This window comes from Pelodiscus sinensis, chromosome 2, assembly GCF_049634645.1.
Source record: "Pelodiscus sinensis isolate JC-2024 chromosome 2, ASM4963464v1, whole genome shotgun sequence".
NCBI classification, from domain to species: domain Eukaryota; kingdom Metazoa; phylum Chordata; order Testudines; family Trionychidae; genus Pelodiscus; species Pelodiscus sinensis.
In genome coordinates this window covers 186,206,867-186,229,039 of record NC_134712.1, presented here as the reverse complement: position 1 = coordinate 186,229,039, position 22,173 = coordinate 186,206,867, and the positions used below count along the sequence as shown (strand labels likewise).

General features: G+C 43.0%; 1 protein-coding gene across 1 annotated transcript in view; it reads left to right on the top strand.

Moving 5' to 3' along the window:
* The window catches only part of ZCWPW2 (zinc finger CW-type and PWWP domain containing 2), a 107,659-nt gene that overhangs the window by 9,131 nt on the left and 76,355 nt on the right, over positions 1 to 22,173 (top strand). The window contains exons 2-4 of the mRNA XM_075921989.1: positions 3,478 to 3,824; positions 8,071 to 8,230; positions 15,086 to 15,200. Coding sequence (XP_075778104.1) covers positions 3,538 to 3,824; positions 8,071 to 8,230; positions 15,086 to 15,200 — 562 coding nt within the window. The 5' untranslated portion in view covers positions 3,478 to 3,537. The remainder of the gene's footprint in view (positions 1 to 3,477; positions 3,825 to 8,070; positions 8,231 to 15,085; positions 15,201 to 22,173) is intronic.

Genomic DNA, 22,173 nt, shown 5'->3' with positions numbered 1-22,173 from the left:
TCAGAGTAAGTGTGCTGCTGGACCCATCTTTATACCCATAGGATCCGTATCCTCTTTCTTATCTAAGATTCCAAATTGTGTTGGTCTGTCTTTGTGACGCCAGTTCTTACAAGGGAGTTTCAACTTAATGTACACTTGCAAGAGAGATAACTAAATTGTGAGTACTGGACATTTTTTTACTAGGCGGGAGATTTCTCCCCCCGTACAGTGTGTGTTCATATCAATATGGGTTTCAGTCAAGGGCACTCCTTGGCAACCTCTTGGTCAGCAATTGGCGTATCTCTGTTTACAGCCATCCAGGGTCACAGCAGCCTGCATATCCGGGTCTTCTGTTCAAGGCTTACTGCTCTGTGTACCCTGTGTGCTCCAGGCAAGCAAAAATGGATGTTACAGGGGGGGTTCCTGTCTGGCTACATCCTCCCGGATGGGAGCCTGCAGACAGTGCAGCCAGGCTTCCGGCAACGTGTCCATGAGACGCAGCAGAGTCCCTGGGGGCAGGTCTGGTTCCATGTTGCAGAGTACTATGGTGCCCTGAATGAGAGCAAGCAGAGTACTCCGAGACACAAATTTGATATGGTTTCACATGACCTTCTTATCAATAAATTAGGGAAATACAACCTAGATGGGGCTACTATAAGGTAGGTTCATAACTGTCTGGATAACCATTTTCAGAGTAGTTATTAATGGTTCACAGGGAGGCTGATTCAGGAACCGCTGCTGCCCCCCAGTCCTACCCTCTACTCCACATACCGAAATCCTTTGTCCCCCCGCCTGTTCCCATATCCCCTCCCAGATCCAGCACCCCAATCCCCTGCCCCAGGTCACAGTCTCCTCCTGACCTAGCTCATAGGGTTACCAGATGGTTTAAAAAAAATACCAGACATACTTGATCTCAGATCGTGGGTGGGGAGAACTGGCTGGGGAGCGGGGCTGGCTGAAGGAGATGTGGGGGAGGGGAACCAATTCGCGGGAAGCAGAGCTGGCCGGGATGGGGTTGGGGGGAGTGGGGCTGTCCAGGGGGAACCAGCCGGCAGGAAGCAGGGCTGACTGGGAGGGGGTTGGGGGGAGCAGGGCTGGCTGGAGGAGATCGTGGGGGGGGGGGAACGGGAGCAGGGCTGTCTGGGGGGGGGACCAGCCTCCAGGGAGCGAGACTGGCCGGGGGAGGGGGGAGCAGGGAGGGGAGCAGGAGGGAGGGGAACTGGCTGTCGGGGAGTGGGGCTGGCCCGGGCGCACGCAGATCCCGGAGTGCTGCCCATCTTGCACACGGTCCTGGCGGGGTACACGGGTGAGTCTCGCTTTGGGGATTCCATCCCACCCACCCCCACCCCCCTCCTCTCTACTGTGTAGGTGCATGCTGCCTGGTTGGTAGACATACTCACACAGTGTGAGCGTGTCTACCAGCCAGGCAATACGCAACTATATACTGATACTGATACTCGTCATGATAATAATAACAACTTAATTAGAAAATACAAGACATTTATATGTCTGGTATTTTCTCAATTTGTTTTCTGGACAGAAAGCTCAAATACCAGACTGTCCTGTTCAAAACCGGACACCTGGCAATTCTACTAGCTCACCACCCAAATCCCTGCACCCTTTCCTGTACCTCAATTCCCTGCTCTAGGTTGCAATCCAACCCACCCCAACTCCAGACCAGTGCCCCAGCTCACAATTGCCTCCTTCACCCATACTCCCTCCCCTTATTACAAGCTCCCTTATGCACCCGACCTCCATCCCAGACACTGCACCTCCTCCATTAATGTAATAGAAGAGTGCGGCCCTCAACCATTTTCCAAATTCTTGGAGAGGTCCCCCATCAAAAATTATTGCCCATCCCTGACGTAGATGGTGCTTGGTCCTGCAGTGAGGGCAGGGGACTGGACTTGATCTCTCAAGGTTCCTTCCAGTTCTAGTATTGTATGATTCTAAGATTCCTTCCCTAGTACAAAAGTGGAAAGAGAAGGGAGCTAGCTAAGCATTTAAATTTTGGTTCAATGCAATAAATAGACAAATAGATTAGTACTCTTAAATGTTTCATTTTTCAAAAAAAGAATGTGTTTTTCCTACATTCCTTTGTCTTTAACCAGTTAGATCATAAGCTGTTGCAGGCAGGAACCTGAAAAGCATCTTAGTTTTGGGTTTATGTTCTGTGTAAGCAGTATGAATAATACATTAGATAATTCTCACAACAAGGTAGTTTCGGCTTCATTTTATAGACAAATATGTCAATGTTAAACGTATGGCGATCTCTTTTCAATTATTAGAATTTCTTTAAGGTTTTTTTAAAATAGAGGTGACACAAGTATGTTAAAGTGAGCTGGCAACCTTTGGCAAATTATTCTACTGTTTGACTGGCCTCACTATCAGAATTTTTTTCTGATGTCTAATTACATTTTTTTTTCAAACATAATAAAGTACATATTTCTTTTATGATGTCAATCGTGTATTACTACTCTATCAACTTTTTTTTCTGTTTTTTTTCCCCCTTAATATCTGTTCTTCGGTCATATACTCCTTTAAATTTTTTGTGGCTGCTCTTGCTGTTTCCAGGAACAATTGTCCTTCCAATATATTTTGTATCCTGGTATTACTGTGTCTCATTGATTGTCCTCATTCCACCAAGTTTCTGTGATGCCTGTTATATCAGTATCCTTCTTTGATATCAGAGGGTATGTCTACACAGCAACATTATTTCAAAATATCTAGTGTTATTTCAAAATTACCTAGTCTGTATCTACACACCTGGCAGTTATTTTGAAATAATGTCAAAATACTGCCTAGCTGGAGGACTTCTTACTCCAACTCCTGTAACTCTTATTGTATAACAAGTAAGGAAAATTGGAGGAAAAGCACTCTATTTTGAAATAAGTGCTATGTAAATGCTCCCAATTTTGAAATAAGCTATTTCAAAATAAGGTATGCAATTGATGAGTTAAGCCCTGCTGTGTAGACACACCACCTTTCTTTCTTATCAGCTTTAGATTTTTACAAATGAATAAGAAAGGAGGTACAGTTAGTTGTGACTTTTTGGCCTCCTTACTTACCAGTAGTAGGAGCACTGTAAACTTGAAATAAGATACGCAATATGCGCTATGCAAATTGTGTATGTAATTTCATTTGTATTTGAAATAGACTATTTCAAAATTTGGCACATCTACACAGCACCAAATTTGAAAATATTATGTGATTTCGAGACATCCCATAACCCTCATGGAATGAGGGTTACCGGGATGCTGAAATAGCACTCCCATTATTTGAAAAATATTTTGAAATAACAGGTGGCTTATGAAAACATGGGTTATCTCGAAATAGCCATGCAGATTAGATGTACCCAGAGACAGAATGCTGGTCATTCAGGATGTTTCCTTTCCTTGAATGGGAAAAGGACAACTCTGAAAAAAGTTAACTTTTTAAATATAAATCTTTAATTTATCTTGTTTTGTACTAATCTATATGATTTTTCTTACATTTCAGAAGAAATAAACTGACAAAAATTGATCTTTAGAAGACTGGAAAAATCGTGGAGATTTTGCTATGGATGCTGTAAATGAAAACCATTTTTATCTAGACAAAGTGTGGGTTCAGTGTGAGATTAGCAGTTGTTTGAAATGGAGACTGCTATCAAGTGATGATGCTGCACAAGTTGATCACAGTGAGCCATGGTATTGCTATATGAATACTGACCCATGGTTTAATAATTGTTCTGTTTCTGAGGAATATTTTCCTGAAGAATCTGAATTTAATAAAAATGGATTTAAGTATGTCTACTCAGAACTTCCTGTAGGAAGTCTAGTTTTGGTGAAAATGCATAGTTGGCCAAGGTAAGGTTAGAATTGTTACAGTCATAACTGTAAAAAAAGTAAGATATCTCTTCATTTTGTAATTGTCACTTAATTTGAGGTCTACAGTTCAGTTCTCCTTTGAAAAGTAAAATGGATCAGAAATGTAATACTTTCTGTTTCTCAGTGATTTGCGGATGTAATTTTCTCAGGACATAGGTAAGATGATTTTTACCACTCGCTATGATCCCTAAAAACACATATGGATTTTGAGAAACAATTGGAGTTCTTTCCTTTCATAGTGAAATTAACTATGGGGAAAAAATACATCTGTGCAATTCCATTGTTTCCAAATTACACACTCAGTGGGCACGTCTACATAGCAGGGGTAAAGCCAAAATAAGCTGTGCAAATTGAGCTACGTCAATTGCATAGCTTCAGTTGAAATAGCTTATTTTGACTTTTGGCACGGTCTACATAGAACTCTTCCTCTGACTTCCCTTACTCCTTATAAAATGAGGGTTACAGGAGTTGGAGTAAGAGGTCCTCCAGCTCGACATTATTTTGACATTATGTCAAAATAACTGCTTGCAGTGTAGCGGCGGACTATGTTATTTCAGAATAATGTCAGTTATTCTGAAATAACGCTGTTGTGTAGACATAGCCTCAGTGACACCAGTGTAATCCCATTGCATTCACTAAGTTTGCACAGTTGTAGCTGGATAATACTTAGGGTATGTCTACACTGCATTCCTCTTTCAAGAGAGGAATGCAAATGCAGCTGAGCGAAATTGCAAATGAAGCGAGGATTTGAATTTCCCGTGCTTCATTTGAATAATCGCATCCTGGCGCTATTTTAAAATACCCTATTTCGAAAAAAGAAACGCTGTCTAGACATGATTATTTCGAAAGAAAATCCTTCTTTTGAAATTACCCTTAAACCTCATTTTATAAAGAGTAAAAGAGCTACCTCTTTGAAACGCCATGGGGAGCTCAGCATCAGGCTCCACATGACGTTTCAAAGCAGCCTTCATGTTCCTGCAGCGTGGACGGTGCCAAAATTCAAGTTAAGATACTTTGATTTAAGCTACGTAATTAATGTAGCTGAAGTTGCGTATCTTAATTTTAACGTATCCCCTAGAGTAGACCAGACCATAAAGAAGCAAAAAAGAGCAAAATTTCAGTTTTTCAAAAATCTTTTGCAGTGAATTTTTAATTACTCTTATATGTAACATTTTGTACTTATGATGTTTTTGTTTGTGTTGTTTTTTAAAAATCTATAAATATTCATATGGTTTGGAGCCTGCTTATCTCAGAGATTATTTATATATGTACTATCACAACAGCTGAGATCCATTTAGCTACATTAGCTAACAAACCCTAAATGTGAACCTGAATGTTTGCACAGGAGCAGTTTTTTGCTTTGGAAGTTCCTTCCACTGTTGATTCAGGAAAGTATAGAAGTACGCTGAAGTTCAGTGCATAATATAAAGGGTATCCTTTTACTTAATACTTGAGTCAGTTACCTTCGCTCATGTGAAGTAGTATCTCACTCTGTAAGTGGTCTGGCTGGTTTCGGGACTGTTTGCAGAGTATACTATTCAATAGAAGTAGAAGTGGCAGATTCTAGCCATTATGCTTTTGTGTGAGGGCTAGTACTTGGGTGGGACAAGTGTTTGTGTGATGTGAGAGGTTCACTGTACCCTTCCTTGGGTATATATCTGTGCCTTAGTTTACTTTTCTGAGGCTCTGGGATAACCACACATCACAAAATGTTTCTAAATAAAAATGTACACTTCTGATTTATGAGTTGTCAAAATCTGTTTAACCTTTCACCCTTGTATTCAGCTTCCCAAGTTTAATTGGCCCATCCCTAGGGCTTCACAGTGACCTTAGGTCAGAATTGGGGCTTCCCATGTCTCACACAATATTCCTCTTGTTCACAAGTACTTCTGCTGAGACTAATGCAGACTCCTGACTGATGCTAAACAGTCAGCAGCTGTCCTTCTGCTGTCTCTCTAGAGAGCCCCACACTATCCATTTCTCATGTCCTGGCCTCCCCCATTCTGAGCTTAGAATACTGCTTTACATAGTCCTGACAGCCAGTCACATGAGCCTGAGTCACATCCTTCCTCTTGAGTCTGTTTGCACAGTTGCAAAAAATCTGTGATCCATCCTGAAGCAGAATGTTAACACTCTTTCTGCCAACATTGTGGTGGGGTCTTTACAGTCCATTATAATGTGGATTAAAAAGGGAGTTCTTTCCCTTTTTCAATTTTTTTTATTATTTGCTTTTAACATTTTTCTTTAATTATATATACATGAAGAGGTTATCATGGAATGAATAAAAAATAATTCTTTCACAGCCGTATTTTCCCTGCTTATTATAATGTGTGTTTCTCCATCTCTTAATACAAGTACCTTACCCCAAATATTTCTTTTGGTCAGACTAAACAAATATTAGGTCATCACCTATCTTAATGAAGAAAGTAAGGCTTCCACATGTGTAACCAATCAATGTAACCTAGCCCAGTATATTTTCAGTGCTAATGAGAGACTTTTTCTAAACCATGCAATGAGGCAGGGGAGAGGAACCCAATTAATTAAAATGTCCACTAGGACAATCCTAGTTGGAAATCAATTCTCCCATATCTGTCCCTTTCATGTTTCTCTTATTTTTTTATAATTATATTTGTCAAATTGTTAAGGACAGTTTCCAGCAAATAATCCTGAAGGTGATCTCTTATCCCCAAATTACAAAAGAGAACTAGGAACTCAAGTGAGCTGAAAAATTAAACTGATATAATTATCAGTCTTCAGCATCACAAGATATTGGCATGTGTGGGCTCATCTGACCTCTTGTGACAAAACTATTGTTACTAGTATACAGACAGTCCCCGACTTACGCGAATCCGACTTACGTCGGATCCGCAGTTACAAACGGGGCTGCCCCAGAGTACACGGACTGCGGGACCTCGCGGTCCTGCCGCCCGTGTACTCCGGGCAAGAAAAGCTGCTCCACGTCTCCCTGGTCTGCAGACCAGGAAGACGCGGAGCAAAGCCGCTGCCCGAGGCCCCCCCCCCCCGCGGCTTTGCAAAGTCTCGGGGAAGCTGGCAGCAAGGCAGCCCAGGCGCGCCTGGGCTGCCTCGCTGCCCGAGTCCCCCCGAGGCTTTGCAAAGCCGCAGGGGGGGAAGGGGAGGGAGGGTTGGGCAGCGGGGCAATCCAGGCACGCCTGGGCTGCTCTGCTGCCGGCTTCCCCAGACTTTGCAAAGCTGCGGAGGGGCTCGGGCAGCGAGGCAGCCCAGGCCGCCTGGACTGCTCCTCTGCAGGCTTCCCTGAGGCTTTGCAAAGCCGCAGGGAAAGCCGGCAGCGGGACAGCCCAGATGCCCCGCGGCTGTCCCGTTGCCGGCGTCCTCAGAGGCTTTGCTCCCCATCTCCCTGGTCTCCTGGTCTCCAGCAGACCAGGGAGACTGGGAGCAAAGCCGCGGAGGACCCAGGCGGCGGGACCACAGTGCGTCTTGGTCCGCCGCCCGCGTCTTCCTGGTCTGCTGGGGTGGGGGCAGCTAGTACGCCCCCCCCCCCCCCCCAGCAGACTAGGCTTTTCTCTGGACGCCTGTGGCAGAGCAGCTGGGGCACTGCCGGTTGGTCCTGCAGCGCCGCTCTGGGCGCTACTGGACCAACCCAGCAGCACCCCAGCTGCTCTGGTCTTGATTCAGCCGCTGCTGGTCAGTTTCAGCAGTGGCTGAATCAGGACGCTTGGGGCAGAGCAGATGGGGTGCTGCTGGGTTTGTCCAGTAGCGCCGAGGAGCGGCGCTACTGGAGCAACCCAGCAGCACCCCAGCTGCTCTGCCCCAGGCGTCCTAATTTAGCCGCTGCTGAAACTGACCAGCGCTGACTACAGGAAGCCCGAGGCAGAGTTGCTCTGCCTCGGGCTTCCTGGAATCAGCTGCTGATCAGTTTCAGCAGCAGCTGACTTGGGGACGCTTGGGGTTCTTAAGTTGATTCTGTATGTAAGTCAGAACTGGCGGTCAGTTTCAGCAGTGGCTGAATCTGGACGCCAGTTCCGACTTACATACAGATTCAACTTAAGAACAAACCTACAGTCCCTATCTTGTACGTAACCTGGGGACTGCCTGTATTTATTATTGTATAGATCATTAAAATGTGCTAGACTCTTTAGGGTATTGCAGATTGGAAGAAACTTAAATATTTGGTGGTTACTGATGTATGGATTTCTCTTGTTGTAAAATGTACATTTCTAAGTGTCTCCAATTTTTATTTTTAAAGATGGCCTGGCATACTTTGTCCTGATCCTCTTAACGGACAATATGTGACATATGATTTGGATGGATATGTTCAAAGCAATCACATAGAATTCTTAGGTGATCCCCATTCCAGAGGTTGGGTTGCAGTAAAATATATTAGCCATTATCCAAGCTCAATTAAGGTAGGTAAAATGATATATTAACATTTCATAATGCTGGCATTTTGTGTGTATATATAGCCACATGATAAATATTCTAAAATAATTTCAATTATATCATTTATTTACTTTTAAAGGGAAAGAAAATAGATATATAACCTGAATCAATACCAGAATATTTGTTTAGGTGTAGAAGTTAATAATAATATCAGGTTATCTATTTGAAATCTTGGATTAACTTTTAAGAAATTAGAGATGGAAAATTAAGTCATCTAATAAAAATTATTTTTTGGTCTGATGGATGTTACATTTCAAAGCAGATTTGGATGAGGCTATGCAGTTGTACTTAAAACACATTTCTGTTCTCTATATCAATTTCTATATATTTCAGAGAATATGAACTTAAAGTAATAGCCTCATGCAGAAAGACATTAAGGAGTTTTACAGCCCCACTTTTGTTCTTACAATTTTTTTGGATTATACACACAATCACAGACAACCTCAAAAGCCCACTAGTAAAAGTATAACTATTTAACAAATCTAAAAAATGCTCCTATTTCTAAGTTATTTCCAATTGCTATTTTTACTGTATTTTTAAAATGTGTCTAGAAAACAAAAACTTCTACACATTGGCTGCGTCTAGACTGGCATGATTTTGCAGAAATACTTTTAACGGAAGAGTTTTTCCGTTAAAAGTATTTCCGCAAAAGAGCGTCTACATTGACAAGTGCCTTTACTTAAAAGCATCTGTGCCCAGTATAGACACAGTTTTGTGCAAGAAATCTCCGGTGGCCATTTTCGCCATCTGGGATTTCTTATGCAAAAAATTCTTGTCCCTGTCTACACTGGCCCTCTTTCGCAAGAACACTTGCGCAAGAGGGCTTTTTCCATAGTGGGAGCATCCGAGTTCTTGCGCAAGAACACTGACAATCTTACATTAGATCGTCAGTGTTCTTGTGCAAATTCTCAAGGCCAGTTTAGACAGCTGGCAAGATTTTGCACAAAAGCGGTTGCTTTTGCGCAAAATCTTGCCAGTCTAGACGCACCCATTTTACTATCAGTGTGAACTAGAAAAAGTGCAGTTAGAAATATCTGCCATAAACTGCCTAGTATTCCAAACCTGAAGCTTTTTCACATGTAAAATACCTTTTGAAATAATATAACTGTCACTAAGACAGGGCAGCTTCGAATCCCAGCGTGAATTCACAATAGCCTTGTCAATATGTTTCTTATCTGCTCTGGCCATGCTTCCCTTTAGGCAAAGGTACCATTTTGGGGCTTGTATTGACTGCCTGGTCACCTGGTAGAGGTGAGATTGCAGCTGCAACTTCGTCTTGGTACTTCATATGTGGTGGCCCTACAGACTTGTTTTTGCTAGCAAAAGTCTAGGTAAATCAGAAGTGAACTTGGCTGATTGCCTTAATTCAGAGTTCTGAATGTACAGTGGCCATGAATATTTTGATCTTAATTAAAGAAGTGTGTTTTATATATTATCCTTAAGATTGAAACATTTTCCCATTGTTCACTGTCTCTTCAACATGTAATCCTCATTGAGACATTTTTTTCTGGAAGACTTACAATAAAACTATATGTATCTCCTTTATAGAATTGGATAACACGTGATGGGCTCTGAATTACCATCCTACTTTTGTTTTACTAATTAAGCATATCTAACTGGTGTTGATTCATTTTCTCCAAGTCTTTGAGAGAAGTCATGTTTAATTAGCTGTAACTAGAAGAGTCAATATAGCATTGTAATACATGCATGTGTATATTTATAATACAATACACATACATAATTATTCAATCAAAGTGTGAAAGAAATTAAGAAATTACCTTACAACAAACTGGAATTAGCCTTTAGAAAGGTAAATTCTTCTTCAAGTGGATTCCAATCAGGTGTGTGTGCGTGTACATGGCTGGTAGCCAGAAGATTTCACAGTTTCAGTTGTTAGTGATAGTCGATAGTTAGTAGATAAAGTTCTTAGTTGATTCGATAGACATACCAATGGAAACTTAATCTTCTTCCTTCCATGTATCCTTGGCACCAGGGCATGCCCGAGTCTCCTGGCTTCAAAGTCCGTGGAACCTGTGGCAAATGTGTGTGTTCAGAAGCAGTCTTCACACTTCGTGCCTGAAGTATTTAGGAGAGGGCCATCAGAAAGATTGCTTTGTGATTTGAAAGACTTTCCGACCTCACATACTGAAAGATAGAGATCAGTTCCTCAAGGTCTTGCTAAGAGAGGCAGCACTCCGGCTCCAAACCACCTACACTGACAGATCTTGCACTAAGCACTGCCTCCTCTGTGCACAATGCCCCAGCACCATCTATGCATGCATCTGTACCATCTAAAGACTCCTGACACCTTACGAAAGGTTCCTGAGGTTCCCCCCATAGTCACTGATCCCAATGAGATTCCCCCAGGCACTTAGGGCAGCTTGAATGGAGGTCACTCACAGGTGTAGGCTTGTGACATGAGGCACCAGGCTTAAAATCTGTAGACCAACACATGCCACAGTACTGAGCAGAAATTAACTCTGGTTAGCAGATTCCACTAAGATAACTATTAAGAAAAAGAAATAATGATATACATTAAAGGTTGGGAAAGTCCACTGAGACGGTAGTTGTAGAAACACAAGGATAAGAACATTCCAGTGACCATCATGGGTGGTAAGAAGGAAGTGAGGAGGCTGCAGGCTGGCAGGACTATTTATACCAGCACTATGATCATACAGCTCCAGTGGGCAACAGAGCCAACCTGATGGATACCATTGAGAAAAAATTTTCTGGCAACTGTGCTCTGGATTAGCACACATCTACTTTGGGATGGACATAAGCAAGCACTTGAGGAAGAACTCAGGCCTTCAAGTCCATCAAAGGGCCACTAATGTAAAGGGCCGTCTCCTGTATCATATTTCTCAGTGTTCTGGTCAGCAAAGAAAATGATGGGAAGGCATAAAGTACCTCTGCTTTTATGAATGGGAGACTGTTCCCATATTCTTTTATGTGCAGAAAACATATTTTGACTCAAGTATTTTTCTAGTATTTATATGTCTACTGAACACCAAGAAAACATCGCACCAATGCAACCCTTTTTATGGTGAAATGCAACTGGAGAATCAAATATCTTTAAATGTTTTGTTGAGGAAGATTCCATGTACTTTCAAGTAATGTCTGTCAACTGAATATTAGATGTGCTTTGACATAGGATATAGTTAGTGCTGCAGTTTGCAGATTAATCAGAAACACTGTCACTATTATTGGCTCTGGGAAACTTTCTCAGCAAGAAATTTCTGAATGTAGAGTTAACATTTTCCATCATAATGAAAAGTACACTGATTTTCTGAAAAGCTCTCCAGTGGTCTCCTTTCAGCTGAAGTGTTTTGGATCTCCTTGACATCAGAACTGTGGTAAAGGACCATTCCTGCCCAGTTAATGTTGGGCTTGTGACACAAAATCTCACCTCCTGGGAAGACATGAACATTTCCCTAAGTTTGCTCAAGGTTTTCTGCATAAATTGTGCCTTGTTGTCTAGAAGTTTTGAGAGAGATTTAAAAAATGATGTCTTGAGCAGATCTAGTATTACTATGGCCTATCACAAAACAAAAGAAATAACGTATTTTATGTGCATCCAATGCAGCATTCCAATTTGTTCATCTGCTTTCCTTTTGTACTATACTGTCTCCCTCAAAAAGAGAAAAAATTGCTTATATCAAGGAGAGGGAAAAACAACTACCCAAAAGAAAAAAAACCTACAAACAAAAATAGTAACAAAGTCTTTGAGAGTACTCAAATGAAGTTGTCTAACAGAATAAAATACTTTTGAATTAAGCATATAGTTTACCGATAAGGAACTAATGATAAAAGTACTGTAAAATCCGGAAAACTATTTAAAAGTTGAGAACATTTTCCTGATGACAGTACTTGAGTTCTAAAATGAAATTCTTCACAAGTCGGTGAGAAAGAAGACAACTGATGACATTAACCAGTGTACCTTACCATTGAGTACATGCTTGCCCTTGATGGTGAGAAAGCTTACCACTTTAGTAGTTAATGGCTACTCACTTTTTAAAACTTTGTGATGGAGCAGTTTAATTTGTCATGTATACATGTTCAGAGACCTGAGGTGTGGATCAGTGGCAAACCTAGGAATGAAAGATGCCTGTTATATTTGTATATTTATGGACAGCAGTGATACTTTATGCATGTTTAATTTTCTGCTTCTAAAATTGCAAATGAAATGCTTTAGTATAAGTGTCTGATGCCCCACACTGATTAAAACTGCCACTTTTCAATATTCATTTCTGGAGAACCATCTAAAAGGCATTGATCTCTCCTCCCATACCTCTGTCAGAATTAGCCAGCAGGAAGGAACTGCCGGAACTGTAGGTTGGTAGGGCCCTTTATACTGTTGCTATAACTGCAACCTCAGAGGGTATCAGAAATGGCCCAATGGATTCTACTGCGGGGAAACTTCCTGGTAGCTTGGGTGAGCACGTGCCTAGTTGGAATAGACATGTACAATGTATCTCAAAGAAAAACTGTTAGAGAAAGTTCATCGTAGTGTCTTTTCAATCACTTCTGCATATTCTCATAAAGAAAAATCTGTTGACATAAAGAGCCCAAATATACTTCGGGAAGCTGCAATAAACAGCTTGGATGTTAGTGGAAGATGGTCATCAGAAGTATTGAGTACTCTATCACAGAACGAGAGAAACCTACAACTTCTGAATATGTATGGATGAGATTCAGGTTTAAATACTAGGGCCTACCAACAAGATAAAACCATTTTCTTCAAGATGGATTTGTCTTGCCACTTAAAACAAATGCTCCTGGTAAATGTGTTTCAGCCATGTATGTTTAGATGCTTTATAGAACTGAGGTTAGTATGCCAAGAATATTCCACTCTACATCAAACATTTATGATTGTCCTTTCTTTTAAAATATCAGTTTCCATTATAATAATAAAATTTCATTTGGAATTTCTCATTGTATATTACAGAAGGGCTAAAATGCCATTTTAAAATCTTTCCATAAATGAATTATTGCAGCTTCTACTTATCATAGCAAGTAACTTGCTTGAGCATTTGAGTGGAATCTGGCACTTAATCTTACTGTGCTGCAACTCCTCTAGGAGCTGTCTTTAGTAAGCATCTTTCTCACAATGCACTCAACTGTACTCTTTTTAGTGTTTCATTCTGTTCCTAGAGCTCTGCATCCAGAATATAGGTAAAGCTAGATCAAGGCTGCAAAAAGCTGGAGGAGGATAACCAAGAAGCCCCAAGACAGTGTTCAATAGACCTATCTTAATCATATGGTGGGCATTCTTTTGATGCCTCTACCACTTCATCTTCGCCCCATGGCAGCACTCTTTCCACCATCATTACATTCTCCCTTCACAAAAGCATATGCCTCTTTCTTCTTCCTTCTGCTTACCCTCACAATCACTATATCATCTCCCTTTCTCCTCTCCAAATAACTGGCACAAATTCTAGAACTTTCCTCTCCCACTACAAAATGGACTGCATTTGCAAATATACACAAATCTTATGAACAGGGACTGGAGTAATAGATATTTCCCGATATAACACATGTTTACAAGAACTGCAGTAGTACCATAGTCAGGTAGTTCATTGAGATAAAAATTAAATATTATGTAGTCACATCTTGTTATAGGTGAGGATAAAATTTCTATGGGAGTGTATCATAAAGGGCTTATGAGTGATACTTAAAGTATTCTGGTGAATGAAGATCATTTTGGGGTTTCACTCTGCAGTCCTTATAGACTCAAAATGTTGATTTCATTAAACAGAAAGGTAAACACAATAAAGAGCCTTAGAATAGGAGTCTTTACATTATGTAGGAATTCATGTTCTATGTTGAAAGGGGTCTAATTACAAAACAAACAAATAACCCTAGACAATTTCTATCCTTTGTACACTTAGGGTATGTCTAGACTACATACCTGTGCTGACAGAGACATGTAAAATAGGCTACCTGACATAGTCAATGAAACGGGGATTTAAATATCCCCGGCTTCATTAAAATAAAAATGGCCGTTGCGCTGTGCCAGCTCAGCTGAACGTTGGCACAGCGCACGAGTCAAGACGCGGATCGGTCAACAAAGGAAACCTTTGTCAACCGCTCCTGTAAACCTCGTTTCACGAGGCATAAGGGAGCGGTTGACAAAGGTTTCCCTTGTCAACCTATCCGCGTCTTGACTCGGGCGCTGTGCCAACGATCAGCTGAGTCGGCACAGCGCGGTGGCCATTTTTATGTTAATGAAGCCAGGGATATTTAAATCCCCGCTTCATTGACTATGTAGGGTGTCCTATTTTACATGCCTCTTTCGGCAGAGGCATGTAGTCTAGATGTATCCTTTGGGTATGTCTAGATTGCAGAAGTATTCTGAAATAGCAATGCTTCGTCTTTAAAAGCACCCACTATTTCCCGAAATAGCAGACACACTATTCTGGCATCCCTGTAATCCTCATTCCATAATGGTTAAGGGATTTGTCAGAATAGTGCCTTATTTTGAAATTTGGTGCTGTGTAGACAGAGTCAAATTTCAAAATAATCTCTTTTGAGTGAGACTCGGAATAAACTACACAATTTGAGCTATGCGTAGCAATTTGCGTAGCTTATTCCGATAGAAGGGTGCTGTCTAGATGTACCCTTAGTAATTTAGCAGAAATAGATACAGGTGCATTTATCTTGAATGGAAGCTCTGAGTTAATCTAAATACTTTGCTGTCTAGAATTCTTTTCTAGTGATTTTAAAATATTTTTGAAGTGCTATTTTGTTTCTGATGCATGAAAAGTGTAGAAAAATGAAGTAATGATGAGGAATTTAGTAAAAGTTTCTCTTTATTTCCATAGCCAGAACAATGCAAGAGAAAAAAGGAATGGTATAAAAGTGCATTGGAAGAAGCAAACAAATTACTTACCTTCTCTGCTCAGCAAAGACTTGAAATGTGCCATCTGTCAGAAAATGGTATAATCCATATTTTTTCAGAACTGCTTGTAAATACAGTTATGGTCATATGCAGAGGTTTTTTTCAATCATGGAAGTTTTTCTTTTTAAGAACGTGCTAATATTATAATAGGAAAAATGGTGTGTTAGAGTATGTGTCTCACTATCAGTGGACTTTCACAGATGCATTTCTATTGAAAGGAAAGTTTGTTCAAAAGGAATTTATAATTGAGTATTTATTAAAATAAATTACCTCTCATGGCTCATGAGGAAGTGACGTGCAATTATTTTTTACTTTAAGATTTTTTTAAGATTGATTGTTTTAAAAGCACTTTTCAATTCATAAGGATAAGTTTATGACAAGTTTATCTAGACAAGTTTATCTAAGCATGCAATGTCTTGTAAAGGGAAATATTCTTCCTGCCGCTGTTAATTTTTGCTTTACTGTCAGATACATTTATCTTTAGATTAAGACTAAGCATAAGAAATTTCAATCTTTGGGAAATGTTTTGAAGAGTGAAAAATATTAATTTAGAATGGGACAATCTTCCTATCCATGTTTGTGATTCTGATGCCTCTCACTCTCATCAAGGAAGTATGCTCTTGATATTTTTTCCAGAGTGACTCTGGACTCTGTAATATACTTTGTGAACTTCAGAGGGATAGCTGAGTTGGTCTGTAACTAGAAAAACTTAAAAAAACAACCAATAGTCTAGTAGCACCTTAAAGACTAACAATACAAGTAGACAGTATCATGAGCTTTCATGGGCTTAACCCACTACTTCTGTTTGTGAAGAGATTTATAGCACAGTTAGTGCTAGTCTGGCTAGAGAAACTGGAAATAATTTTAGAACCCTTTAGAGAAAAGATATTTAAAATATATATTTTAGGTGTTTTTGTCTTAGATAATTGATCAATTTTTTTTAAAGTATAGCGTTAAATTACCTGGAAAAAACATATGTTCTTTTTTGTGTGTGTGTAATATTGCAGACTATTATTTTCACAGTTAACCTTTAAGTTAGCCTTAATTTTGTATTGTTCTCTAAGCAGTAAAGTTCTTCTTTGAGTAGTGTCCCCATGGGTGCCAGGGTGTGGCATCACAGTTCGGAGATGTTTCAGCTGTTGTTCGCTGGACCGCACATGGGCGGCGGCCATCTTGCGGCTTTTCGCGCCATTTCTGGTTGTGCGGTCCAGTTCCTGCCAGTTCTTCCTGACCATCTTCGGGCGCAGATGGAGAAACAGCTCCCTCTCATGTCGATCCTGCCAGAACTAAGAGAGAGGAGAGTTTTGTAGATAGTTCAGTACTTAGTTTCTTACAGTTCTCTAGTTGTTAGTTAGTTAGTGAGTTTAAAAAAAAAAATGTTTACCCTCATTTCTTCAATCATGCCCGGGTCACCAGGCTTCAAAATGTGTCTGACGTGCCGGGACTCAATGCCCGTGTCAGACGGGCACTCTTCATGTATACAGTGCCTGGGGGAAGGCCACATCCCCCAAAAATGTCAGCACCGTTTGAGGCTGACAACAAGAGCTCGCCGTGACCGGGAGATGCGCCTTAAAATGCTCTTATTCGACAAGGCGCTCTGGCCGCAGACGGAAACTGCAGAACAACCGCCATCCCTGTCGGCCACATCTCATCGGCCCTCCCCTGTGGCGACGAGCTCCTGAAGGAGTCACTCCCCATCTCGCTCCCTGCCAGCAATGAGGGTGAGCTCCGGGGACAAGCTGGGCACCTCTCAGAAAGCGGCAGTTCAAAAGCCACACAAAGAGAAGCTGGTGTGAAGCATATCAACACCAAGCTCAATGGTGCATATGGCACCTAGACCAAAGCCCGCATTGAAGCCGACCCCAGCAACGATGCCTGCACAGCCAGCCCCGGCACCTCTGGCACCTGATCTCCCGGCACCGTCGGCACCGACAACAATCACGCACCCAGTGCCCAGCCCCCCAGCACTGATGCCGGCACCGGGCGAGCCAGCGGTGCAACAGGGCCCCTTCCTTCAGGCACCGACGACCTCGGCACTGGAATGGGCACTGACATCGGCACAAACAGCGCCGTCGGCACCGACATCCCGACCACAGCCCCAGTCGGCCCCATCACACGTGGCACCGGAACCACAGGCACCGCTGGGACGCTCTCCAACCCAATCATATTCCCAGAGGATCTCTACACCTAGCGAAACTCCGCCCACACCCCTCATGCAGGCATCCCTCTCCTCCACGAGCAGATGGCCGCCAATAAGCCCAGGACCAACGGCTTTCTCCCCTGAGCCACTGTCCCCACCCCGGCATCATAGACGGCTGAGACACAGTGTCTCCCCTCCACCAAGACACAATTACCACAGATATTACCGATCGCCATCTCCCTGCTGCTCTCACCATAGATCCAGGTCACCAACATGTCCCTCCTATTCTCGAGGTTCCAGGTACAAAGACAACTACAGACACTCATACCACTCTCGTTATGATGACCGCTGGTATGCTCATCATGACCATTGAGACCATTATTCCTGATCGATCCACTCTTCACCATCACCAGCTCCATCATGGTTCACTTGCGGCAGGAGTAGATCCTCCACTCCGGCAGCAGCCAGACCACCGACTCCGTCTTGTGACCTACCTTCTGTGGAACAATCTATCATAGAACTACCACAAGACGTAGAGGTAGAGGCGCCACAGCAAGCCTCTTCCACAGATGTGGCTTCCTCTTCTCCGGATGATGCCATCCTCACCGGAGATATGTCACCTTCCGATGACCTAAAGGAATTCCAAGACCTGTTTCGCTGGGTAGCTGATACGCAGAACATGAAGCTCACAGAAGTCCAACAGAAACAGCACCATCTGTTGTGAAATCTACATCCTTCCTCCCATGCTTCCAAAGTCGCGCTGCCTCTGGATGAGGTTATATTTGAGATTGCCAGCACCATCTGGAAGGAGTCTATCAATGAATAAAAAGGCTGATAAGAAATATTACGTCCCGGCCATGGGGATGGAGTTCCTGTTCACCCATCCCCAACTGAATTCGCTGGTCGTTGACGCAGCGCAGCAACGTGCAAAAGCCCCCCAATACAAAACAGCTGGTGGGGACAAGGATAACAAATGCCTTGACATTCCCGGACGAAAAGTTTACTCCTCGGCCATGTCCATACTTTGAATGCCCAACTACTCTGCGTTGCTAGCCAACCATAACTTCGACAATTACATGAAGTTAGTCCAGCTACTCGAACACAAAACGCCAGCTGCTCAAGGCCATTATTCATGAGGGCTATAGCACTTCCCGTTCAGCATTGAACATAGCCCTTGACACAGCCGACACTGCGGCTAGAACGACAGCAACATCTGTCATTATGCGCAGGGCCTCGTGGCTCCATATGTTGGCTGTCCCCAGGGAAAATCAGTCTAGGTAGAGGACTTGCCCTTTGACACACAAGGTCTGTTTGTGGAGAAAACAGACCAGCTACTTCATTCTGGCAAGGACTCACGTACCACCTTAAGAACCTTAGGCATGTTTATGCTGCCATATTGACGCAAAAAGTATACACCCTTTCAGAGACAGAGACCATCCCCTTATGTACAGCTACGACAGTACGAACAACAACGCCCTAAACAACGTCCTCAAAGATGATGCCCACAGGCCTGCAGACCTATAACTCAGCCACAATTGAAACAGCAAGTTTGATGTGTTTCTTGAGAGATTGCAAACCATTCCAACTCTTTCTGCCTCGAATGCGAATACCACACTCTTTCACCACCGCCTGCGGCCCTTCCAACACAAGTTAGGCTTCAATAACAACGGATAAATGGGTCATGCAGCTCATAACAACGGGCTATGTTATCTCCTTCACATCCTGTCCCCCAAGTACTCCTTCCTTCCCATCCCTTTTCAGGGACCCATCTCACGAGCTGCTCCTCAAGCAAGAGGTAGATCACCTCCTCTGTACAGGAGCCATAGAGAGAGTGCTGCAACCGTTTCAGGGGAGAAGGTATTACTCCTGCAATTTTCTGACACAAAAAAAGTTCGGCGGTTGGAGTTCCATACTGGACCTCCGTGGTCTCAACCAATACGTGTGGAGGCAACAATTTAGGATGGTTACTCTCACCACCATCATACCAGCGTTGCAGCAAGAAGACTGGTTTGCATCCCTCGATTTACAAGATTCTTACTTTCACATCACAGTGCACCCAGCCCACAGGCGCTTTCTCTGCTTCCTCGTAGGCTCCGAACACTACCAATACAAAGTACTGCCATTCAGCCTTTCGTCAGCCCCAAGGGTGTTTTCCAAGACACTTGCTGTAGTAGCGGCTTTCCTGAGTCACCTAGGAATCATAATCTTCCCTCACCTAGATGACTGCCTCCTCAGGGCCTGATCCTTTGACAAGGCCCAATCCTTCAATCACGATCTCCACGACAAGACTACTTTTCGACAACCTAGGCCTGATAATCAATGTCCAGAAATCGTTCCTCATCCCTCAACAGACTATAGACTTTATAGGCGCTCGTCTCGACTCTGTTATGGTGCCTACCTTCCCAACGCCAGACTCAGCAAGATCCAAGATCTTGTTCAGGTCCTTACTACCAGCCCCACAGTTCCGGTGCTCACCTGCTTGCAACTGATGGGGCATATGGCAGCCGCAATTTATGTTGTCGCCCAGGCACGGCTGCATTTCAGATGCCTGCAACAATGGATATTGACTGTATACACACCTCACAAATGCGATGTGCATAGAGTGGTCACCGTACCAAATGCAGTCAGGTGATCTCTGAAGCGGTGGACAATCCCCCACCACATGTTAGCTGGTATCCCATTCCACACACCCCAGCCTACCATCCAGGTGACTTCCGGCCCCCCCCTCTTGGCTGGGGGGCCCATATGTAGGACAAACAAGCGCAAGGCCGTTGGTCGCCACAAGAATTGCTCTGCCATATAAAACTGCTCGAGTTATGAGCAGTGTACAATGCTTGCAACCACTTCTTCCCCTGGATACGCAACCAGAGGGTACAAATTCTTACAGACAATATGACAACAGTCTATTATATAAACAAACAAGGCGGAGCCTGCTCCCGCACTCTGTGCAGGGAAGCCGTGCATCTGTGGAACTGGTGTATTCGACACAACATCATAATTACGGCAGCATATCTCCCGGGAGACAGCAACACGACAGTGAACACGCTCAGCCAACATTTTACACAACAGCACGAATGGGAGCTACACCCTGAAGTCTTAGAGAGCATGTCCCAATGCTGGGGCCACCCAACTATGGACCTCTTCACAAGATAGTACAACGCGAAGTGCGATCACTACTGCTCCAGAGTGAGCATAGGCCAAGTGTTGAAGGGCGATGCCTTCCTGCTCAACTGGGGTCGACAACTGCTATATGCATTTCCACCTATTCCCCTAATACACAAGGTCCTAGAGAAAGCAATAGCGGACAGAGCAACACTGATCCTAGTAGCACCATTCTGGCCATGCTAGACTTGGTTCCCTTACCTGCTCCACATGTCGTCTCATCCCCCATATCATCTTCCCAGTCGGCCCAATCTTCTGATGCAGGAACAGGGGAAACTACTTCATCCACAACTGGATCACCTCACCCTGTCCGCTTGGTTCCTGACACCTCCCAGCAAGAAAGATTAGATGGTTCAACAGCGGTCGACCACGTGCTCTTACATAGCAGAAAAACCTCGACCCCAACTACCTACCTGCATAAGTTGAAAAGGTTCACCGGATGGTGCTGTTATACTCCATTCTAGAATACGTTTTACACCTCAAACATAGTGCACTTTCCCTATCATCCCTGAAGGTCAACCTAGTGGCTATCACAGCCTTTAGACAGCCAGTCGAGGGCTACACCATCTTCTCACATTGTTATGAGAAGATTCCTCAAAGGCCTGAACAACCTGTTCCCTGAGCACAAACAACCCCCCAGATCCTTGGAACCTTCAATTGGTTCTTGATACACTCATGCGGCCACCTTTCAAACCTTTGTCCACATCCAGTTTTAACTTTCTTACCATGAAGGTTGTGTTCCTACTGGCAATCACATTTGCATGCAGGGAAGGGGAACTGGCAGCCTTGTTGGCATCACTTCCTTATACCATTTTCACGCCACAGGCAGTCATCCTACGACCACAACCATTATTTTTACCCAAAGTCAACTCCAGCTTCCATATAAATGAACCTATTGTCTTACCTGTGTTCTATCCAAGACCGCATACATCTAAACATCATGCAAGGTTTCATTCACTAGACATCTGTAGAGCACTGGCATTCTATATTGAAAGAACTCGTAATATACGGAAAACAAACCATCTGTTCATCTCGCTAAATGACCGCGCTAAAGGCCATCCATTATCATCTTAGTGAATATCTAAGATAATTGTGTCATGAATCATCAATTGCTACGAAATGAGAAATATCACACTACCTCATCTGATCAGGGCCCATTCCACCAGGGCAGTAGCATCCTCAACAGCCTTCCTTAAAGGGGTCCCTATCAAGGACATCTGCTGAGTGTCAACGTGGTCTTCTGAACTTACATTCGCAAACCATTATGCTCTTTCCAGAGTCATCGTCTCCGACACAGCAGTAGCCAATGCCAATGCCAAGAGGCTTTTGCTCAAGCAGTGTAGACTGCTCCTTCTTGCGCAAAAACCCCTTTTGCGCAAGAGCCATTCTGCCGTTTATTTCAGGCTTATTTGCGCAAGAGGGGGCTTTTGCGCAAGAAGGAGCAGTCTATCTTGTGCAAAATGGTGGCTCATTAAGTATGCAAATGAGGTGCGGCAATATTCATCGCCATGCCTCATTTGCATATATTCTTGTGCAAGAATGTGCAATGTAGACGTAGCCTATTATTAATAAAAAGGAAAAGTGCTAAGGGTGCATGTAGCTGATAACTAAAGAGTAGAGAAACATATTAAAAAATAGGAGTCTCATGGATTGTAGATACATTTGCATATTGTGCATCCTGCATTATTTAATCGCCTAGGAGCTGATCA